General features: G+C 49.0%; 1 protein-coding gene across 5 annotated transcripts in view; it reads right to left on the bottom strand.

The window, feature by feature from the left end:
- HNF4A (hepatocyte nuclear factor 4 alpha) overlaps nucleotides 1–8,442 on the bottom strand; it is a 34,920-nt gene continuing 26,478 nt past the window's right edge. For 3 of the 5 annotated variants that reach the window (XM_056507780.1, XM_056507778.1, XM_056507775.1), the window contains exons 5-10: nucleotides 7,576–7,731; nucleotides 4,657–4,744; nucleotides 3,992–4,147; nucleotides 3,502–3,738; nucleotides 2,712–2,834; nucleotides 1–2,098 (exon numbers count right to left, since the gene is read on the bottom strand). In XM_056507780.1, the coding sequence (XP_056363755.1) occupies nucleotides 1,956–2,098; nucleotides 2,712–2,834; nucleotides 3,502–3,738; nucleotides 3,992–4,147; nucleotides 4,657–4,744; nucleotides 7,576–7,731 (903 nt within the window). In that variant the 3' untranslated portion in view covers nucleotides 1–1,955. Of the gene's footprint in view, nucleotides 2,099–2,711; nucleotides 2,835–3,501; nucleotides 3,739–3,991; nucleotides 4,148–4,656; nucleotides 4,745–7,571; nucleotides 7,732–8,442 lie in introns of all 5 variants that reach the window. The other 2 variants (XM_056507779.1, XM_056507777.1) reach the window with 1 other exon arrangement.

Raw genomic sequence — 8,442 nt, 5'->3', positions numbered from 1 at the left:
TCTGGGAAAAGTTAGAAAATATTTTTGCATTTATTTTTCTTTTTTTTCTTTTCTTTCTTTCTTTTTTTTATGAATACAAACTCTTGTGAAGAAATAGTCTTCTGTTTCCATTGGAAGGTAGAAACCAGCAAAATTTAATGTACAATATCGAGGAATACTTGGTGCAAATGGACCAAAAAGGATTCCTGCCAATTATGTCTACATACAGGAAAAAAGGTTGCTGCAGTTGGAAAAGACAGCCTGGTTATTACAGGGTTGGGGTGGGGTTTTTTTGCATTTAATCTCCCAATTATAAATAATCAATGTGATTTACAAAATAATTTACAGAAAATTATTGGATTCACCATTGTAATAAATTACTTGGTACGATGCCACCAGCACTGAGACCAGACAATAGCTCTGACACCGCCAGCATGAGGTGTTGCATTTTTGCATTGGAAATCAAGGACAGACCTGCAGCTCCTCTGGCTGAGCTGGCTCAGGTTTGTCCCCACCAGAGACCTCTTGGCAGCCATGGGTCCATCATCCTCATCCTCCCCAGAGGCCAGCAGTGACTCAGGCTTCCAGTGGGGCAGGGCTCTGGGGAGGGCTCCTCTCCTGCTTTCCGCTGTAAAGCAAAGGTCAGACTTGCTGGGTTTGGGCACAGGCAGGCACAGAGGAACAGGGACAGGGGCAGGAGGGAGCAGGGCAGGGCAGGTAGACCCAAGAGGCTTGGGTGAGACAGGGTTATTGATTGACCTCTGTCACTTTTCTCAAAGAATTGTATTTTTTGAGGTTGGTGCTCTTAAACACTCAGGGGTCTGAAGGAGTTTTTTTTTTATCGTGTTATGAAGACCTATAAATCTGTTATCAGACACTCACTCTAAGCTGAAGGAGTGGCACTGCCCTGGAGAAGCAGATTGTGTGGCATTAAAGTTGGGTTTGAACTGAGATCGTGGGTCCCAATGCTCCCAGCACTTAGAAAGCTCAAGACCTTGGTTCAATCTGTGAGGCTCAAGCTCTTCTCACCCCAAAGGTCTCTCCCCTTCCTACATCTTTCCCCCACTTCCTTCCAAATAGGCATCCAGTGGTCTTCTGGCTGCTGAGAAGCCATAGTTGGGCCAGTGGTATTTTGGGCAGTGCTGCCAGCCTGTAAAGGGGTGACGCCACCCATGAGCTGAAATCTCTGGAATCCCATGGCCCCTCAGATTCCCAGGAGGCAGTGAGAGGTGCATGGAAGGGCTTGGCAGTGGCTGCCTCTCTGAGCACTGTGGTGAGAGGGCAGGCGTGGCACAGAAATATCAAAACCCCTCAAGAGGCAGAGGGATGCAAACAGTGGAGTACCTTGGTGGGCCAGACTTTGCCCCAGCATCAGCTGAAAAGATTTGTTAGATCTGGCTGGGGGGCTTAGTGTGCTGGAGGGTGACACCACGCAAAGACTGGTACTAACCAAGGCTGAGGAGCAGTTCTGGCAATGCTGCCTGGGCAAACCCCATGTGCTTCACCTGCTGTGATGCTCCTGGTGGAGTTTCCACCTTCACCAGGTCTGCTTGGACTGGGGACTGTCAGGGGGGCTGGCAGGGCTGTGGGAGGGAATTGCCCCCTCCACTCCCAGGGCACAGGGAATTGCTTGTTTGCAGTGTGCTGAACCAGTGCTGAGATGGCAGTGGGACTACAGCCTGTCCCCAGCCAGTCACTGCGCCTTCCCCGCAGAGGGAGGCAGGAATCTGGCCCTCCTTACAACGACTGAGGGTTTCAGCAAGGCTTCAGCTTTAGTTCTGCGTCTCTGGGGCTGCCCATGGCACATGCTGTCTGTGCTGCAGGAAGACAGCTTCTGGTGGTGGCCAGTCCAAAAAGCAAGTCTGTGTGTTTGTGCCCAGGGACCTCTGGATGGCTTCTTTTTTCACAGTGGCAGAGTCAGTTTGGGCTTTTCTCCCACATGGTGCTCTGAAGGAGGCTGGCTGGGGTGAGGGTTGCTAGATGACCTCCTGTTTTGTGATGGCAGGCTGTGGGATGGACGTGGGCTGCTTGGCCACGGTTGCAATGGCTCCAGGCAGCAGCTTGTACTGCTCTGATCCTGAGCCTGCGGGTGGAGAAGGCTGTGGAGTTTCTGGAGTAGCTGAAGAGAGAGAAACCAAATTAAAAGAAGGCCTCACAAACCCGACAGCACTGGGATCTGTCCCCATTCATGCAGAGTTCAGATGTCAGCACAGCAGAAGCTCTTAAGGGCTTGTGTGTTTGCTGCAGGGCAGCCCAGACATGCAGGCATGGTTTGATGGTCCAGGAGAACCACAATAACCAACATCAAATAAGGGGAGATGCTGATGTTTTGACTTGTACTAACCACAGTTTTGGTCAGCCAAGGTCATCTCAGCACAAGGTCCCCAGTGGTGGCCCCATGTGGTGGGCCAGATCCTCCTGTGTTTTTGCAGAGGTGTGTCTGAACCACTCAAGGGAAGGGCAGCTTTTCCACTGATTTCACTAAGCTCTGGATAGAATAATTTATCCCTTAAGGGCTATGTAAAAGTTACAGTCTGCCAAGGAGGATCTTGTTGAATCAGTTAATCTGGCCTAATCTAATCTAACCTAACCCACCTCTCTGTCTTTCTCTCCTTTCTGCATAGGAATTTCTCACATGCTCATAACCAGAGACTTTGTCTTACTTGCAGATTTCCTTGCAAGGTAGAAACTACCTCCCCTGGCACTCCCTGGTTTCTCCTGGATATACTCACACATCTGCCCGTTGTGCATCTGAGGAGGCATTGTGTTGGCCACAATGACGTTTGTTCCCAGGTTCTCCTGGATCAGGTGGGGGTGCAGGGGGTGGTGGGCGTGCGGCGCTTCACTCGTCGAGCCTGAGAACGTGCACAAGACATTAACTGCCACAGTGGCAGGAGGAGACAGCTCAGTTGGGCAGACCCACTGCACCCAAGTGTCCAAGGCTTTGTGCATGATCACCTTGTGCACAGGTGACTAGAGCACACCCTTCCCTTTTCCCTCCATGGATGCCTTGAACTAACTAATCCCTGCCTGCTGCCTGCACATCCCCTTATACAGGATTATATTCCTTAGTCACACCTCCACGGGAAGAATAGCATAGTGGGAACTTCTCATTTTGTTTTGTCCCATTGGATGGTCCTGCTAGGATGTTTTTTCAACCTGAGCTTTTAGAACTTTTTGTTTTGATGAGGCCCTTCTGACAGAGGAGGATTGGTGAAATGGCTGCCAGGTAGGAGTCTGGGGGTGCACAGCAAAGCTTGTCTGTGTGCAGAGGGCTGGGGATGCCTCTCTGTAAACAGAGGCACAGCTAATGCATCTCTTTAGGTGAAAACAAGTAGAGGACCCTTGGTTAGCCCTTTCCTGGACAGGTGAGATGATTTTTGAGTCAAGGGCTGACCTGCAGACTGGCAGAGACTGGCTGTCTCTAACTTTTCTAGATAGGCAGCAGTGACTAATGAGGGTCTCAAGGGGACAATAACCAGGGAGTGCTGAGAGGCCTCTTGTCAGACCCTCAATACTCACCTCCCAGCAGCATCTCCTGCAGCAGGTTGTCAATCTTAGCCATGCCAAAGAGCTTGACGAACTGGATCTGCTCTATCATCTGCCAGGTGATGCTCTGCAGCACGGGCAGCAGCAGCAGCAGCTCCCCAAAGCGGCCCCGCGAGTCATACTGCCGGTCGTTGATGTAATCCTCTAGGCTCACCTGCACCTGGTACCGCATCCGCTTGATCTTGGATGGGTCACTCAGCCCCTTGGCATCTGCAAAAGCACAGCAAACTCTGCAGGCTGCTTCCCTGGAGCTGCCTGGCACTGACAGCACAGTCTGAGGTGAGCTGCCTCTGATTCCCCATTGTCTGCTGTGATGGACACACAATTTTTCTCTTCTCAGACTGACTTCTCCCCTCCCTCTCTAAGAACAGGCTGGCCCAGATAAAAAACTCAAGACTGGTGTTAGTCAGCATAATCCAGACTAGGCCCCTCTGATGGTAACCCCCACCAAGCTGGGGCATACCTGGGTCAAAGAAGATGATGGCTTTCAAGCAGGCATATTCATTGTCATCTATCTGCAGCTCCTGGAAGGGCAGGACCAGCTCGTCCAGGATGCGGATGGCCACACGGTTCACCTCCACCAGCTCGGGGCAGTTCCGTGGGATGATGTGATCGTTTCCTTCAGAAAAACAGCACAGAGACCATCACCTTGTCATTGCTCAACACTTATCTGGGGTGACAAGGAGTTCAAAATGCAGGTAACAAATGCTGAGATCATTTTCGGGGTGGAGGAATTAAGAAGTTCCTCCTTCATCCCTTACCCTGTCTCAGAACACCACAAATTTTCAGAGCAGCTTCTCACTACACAGGAGCCACTCAAGTGAGGAAAAGCTGACCAAGGAGTGAGAGCTTTTTTCTCAATCCCACCACAGCCTGCTTACACAAACCTGGATGTGAACCATGAATGTTCACACAGTCCCCAACTTTGCCGCACGTCATGACCTTGATGTCAATGTCAGCCAGGCTTAGTTGCACCCAAAGGTTGTGCTAGGCTTGCTAAAATACAGAACAGCTCAAGCCACCACCCTGCAAAAAGGATGTCCACAAACTCTGAACCACCCTCTCCTTCACCCCAGCAGGGAAGCATCACAGAAGCAGATGGGCTGGGAGCAGAAGTGCAATTTTTACCTAGCAGCAAGACATCCTTGAACACCATGGACCTCTTGGCAGCTCCCAGTAACAGATGCTCTCCTGCGTGTGCACGTAGCAGTGCTACCTGCAAGGGCAGGGAAAACTTATTTGGGTAATGCAAAGACAAAACTGTGATTTCATATATGCAAGAGGGAAAGCTCAGCATTCCTGTGCTGTACTCAAGGATGGGGAGTGAGGGCCCCTCTTCAGTTACAGGTAGAGAAAGAGACCAAAAAAAGGTCTGTGCTAAACCAGTTATAAATCCAGCAGAAACAGCAGATAGCAGACAGCTCCTGAAATATCCCATATTCAGGACACATGTCATGAGCAAGACCTGTCCCAGGACCTGCCACCAGTGTGTGTAGACAACTCCTAAGTGCAGAACCAGGGACCACCCTCCATCCTGGGCAGTGGGGAGCAGTACAGTCCCCTGCTGTTGGACAGCTGCTGTCCCTCTGGGCTGTGCCCACCTCCCACTGAAATCACACCCATGGGGACCCATGGCCAGCTGGCCAGAGGGTCACCCCTCCACAGGAATTGGGGACAGGGAAGCCAAAGGGATGTTTTTCTCCCCTCATGTTAATGATTGAAGTGTTTCACTTTACACCCTCCAGTGGCTCCTGAGAATGTTCTGAATCTTTTGCCCTCCTTCAGTTAAAAATTTCAGAGATTTAGGCAGAAAGAGAAGTTAACAATTGGACATCCTGACACAGAGGCTTCTTAATGTCCAGCCAGGAGCTTCTGCTGGAGAAAACAATCATTAAACATTAATAGAGAAATGCTGAAAAGTATGTCCTGATGGGAATGGTCCCCTTTTCCAGTGTATTATCTTCAGCATCTGTCAAAGCCAAGAGAAGTCTTACTCTGCCAGAAATGCCAGGAGAATGTATCACCCATAGAAGAGAGCTCTGGTTATGAAAGATGCTGATGTCTAGGAAAGGGGTTTTCTTTTATCCCCACCAGATGGTAAAAAAAGGTTATGCAAAATAAACAGGGTAGAGATCCTTGCAAAAAGACTGTGCACACATGATACTGGGGAATCTTTATCTAGATGCCAAAATCTAGCCTCCCTCTATCACTGTCCAAACATGGGTGAATATGTTAGCTGAGCTGCTTGGAATTACCAGAGCTGCACAAAACTGAGCTTTCCTATCTGACAAGGCTTTGACAAGGAAAAAACTGCCAGTCCCAGTGGGGAGTGAAGCTCTCACCTAGAAATTTCCTGCCTATTGCAAATTCAAGAAGGTTCAGTTTGTAACCACCTTTTTTGTGTCCATAAAATTTTCTTGTTTGAGCAGGGTTAACGTGAATTACTTCAAGAAGGCCAAAGCATCTCATTTGATATTTATTCTTGCAGAGATGAATCGGAGATGCAGTGTTCCATTGTGAACTAGGATAAACATACAGTTGTGACACAACAAAGCAGAACTTGAACTTAGAGATGCAATGGCAGTGCCCCACCAAACATGGTAATTTTGACATTTTGGTGCAGAGGGAGAAGGAGGGGTTGGGTATGATCTTTGCTACAAACGGAGATCTATTTCATGCCTGTGGAACAGCCTCTCCCTCGTGGGAAGGCAGAGTTCAAACTGTGCCATCTTGAGGTTTTGTTTTCTCCTTTGAGGAATTTTGCAGTCCCACAGCTGTAAAATGAGCTCATGTAGAAGTTGCTGTAGTTTGCAGGTTTAGGACCTCTGTTCCAAATGGCACAAGGATGATCGCATCCTTGCTGGACTGTGCAGTGCTGCCCCAGGTCTGTGCTGGGCTGCAGCCTGTTTGCTGTGTCAATGGCATTTGGAGTCCATTTTGGTCTCTCTAAGTTATTAATTGCATTTTCCTTAGCAATTTAACAGATTTCTTATAATTTTAAACCATTTAGCTCTTGCACACAACAGAAAAGAAGGATATATGCTCCCATTTTAAGAGCACTGAATTCTCCAGAGCTCTAGGTGCTGCTGGGTGGTTACTAAAGAGCTCAGACTTAGGACTTCGGGGTTTTTGATCAGCTGGATACTCTCAACTGGATATTCTTTTTCTTCATTATATAAAAATCACCTCTAGGTTAATAGAGCTGGAGGTGGTCCTAGCTGAAGAGAACACATGCTGGTTTTGGGACTGTAGGCTGGACAGGCTGGAAACACCTTCCTGCCTGTGACAGGACCTGTGCTGTCCCAGCCACATGTGCTGTTCAAGGCTGGGCACACATCATGTCCTTCAACACCTGCTGCAGACCTCTGAAATTTAGGCTTCCATGGGAGGCCTCTCCTTGTACCTCTGTGAGGCTGCCTGAGATCCTGCAGTGCAGTTCTACAGAGGACACCAAACCCACCGTGCTTACCTTCATTAGGGAACCCACAAACGTCATTTAGTAGTTTCTGTTAAATATATTCTTGCTCTTAAATCCTGGAAAAATATTTTCTACTGCCTCGGGAGCAAACTAGTGTTCAGCTTCAAAATTCCATGCTGGGAGCATGGATATTAAAAAAAACCCTAAGTAGGAAGCAGCAAGAGACAGCAGATTTTAAATTTTGGGCAGACTTTAGGGCCAGAAATCTCTCCTGCTAATTCTGATTACCCCAAGCATTTGTATATCACTTCAGGTTTCCAAACTGCTGTGCCAACCATAATTAATAAATGACTGACTGACCCCAAAATGCTTATCTGATAACCACCTAATTCAACCCCAGCATTATCTGGCTGTACTCATCAGCAGATTAGTGGCACATGCAAGTGGCCTGTGCTAGCATTGTATGGATGCTTGGCCTGTGCTGGCATTGTATGGATGCTGTTCCCAATCAGCTGCAGCAGTCAGGATAACAGAGTGCACAATGAGCATTTTCTTTGAAGGTCTCAGCTGCCTTTGTATCCCTGCTGTGTTTACCAGGGCAGAGAGGTGGGGTGGATGGGGGGACTTGCCTGGTCATCCAGGGGCAGCTCACAGAAGGGGGGAATGTACTTGGCCCATTCCACCAGCACCAGCAGCTGCTGCTTCATGGACTCACACACGTCGGAAATATTGGCAATCTTCTTCCCTCGGATGTCTCCATTGAGCACAGGAACTGGGGATGATATCTGGATGGAGAGAAGAGATCCTTCAGCTTTCAGGGCCCCAGAGGAACCACAGAGAGGAAAATCCCCATCCCATGGGTTGTGTTGACACAGACTCCAGAAATTACAATATTTTGTATTGCACACTCCCAGCTCCCAGAATAGGCGACCCAACAAGACACATTTAAACTGAGATCAGCTTGAGGATCTGTGAATGTGGAACACTGCAGAGCAGAGGCTGTGGATCATCTTGATAAACTGTAATGCCTTGAATGGACTGGAAAGCAAAGAAGAAACATTCCTGAATCCAGCATCTTCCTCCCACTGAACAAATGTGCTCAGTCAAGATCCAGGAGGGAACAGAGGGGCTTGTGTGGCAGTCAACCTCACCAGCAGAAAGGACACATCCAGTGCTGCTGCACAAGCTACCTGGTCCCACCAAGGTGCAGACAGCTGCTCCCCCTTGCACCCTGCTCCGGAGGCAGTGCCTGGCCAAAGCTGTCCTGCTTTCCACGGGAGGCAAGCAGGCTCTGCTCCTCTCCTGGGTCATCATGAGCACACCAGGCCACAGCTGTCTAGGTCTGGATTGCTCTCTGTGAGCACCAGGTCATCAGTATTTGACATCATCCACTTTGAATAGCTAAAGACAGACTTTAAAGATAACAGTCTCTCACCTCCCACTGGCTTTTAGGTCCTTTTGGCAAAACTGGGCAAGTGCAAACATGCCCACAACAC

Source organism: Oenanthe melanoleuca, chromosome 20 (assembly GCF_029582105.1).
Source record: "Oenanthe melanoleuca isolate GR-GAL-2019-014 chromosome 20, OMel1.0, whole genome shotgun sequence".
In the NCBI taxonomy this organism is placed as follows: Eukaryota; Metazoa; Chordata; class Aves; order Passeriformes; family Muscicapidae; genus Oenanthe; species Oenanthe melanoleuca.
The sequence above is the reverse complement of the archived record's forward strand: the minus strand, read 5'-3'. Positions and strand labels throughout refer to the sequence as shown.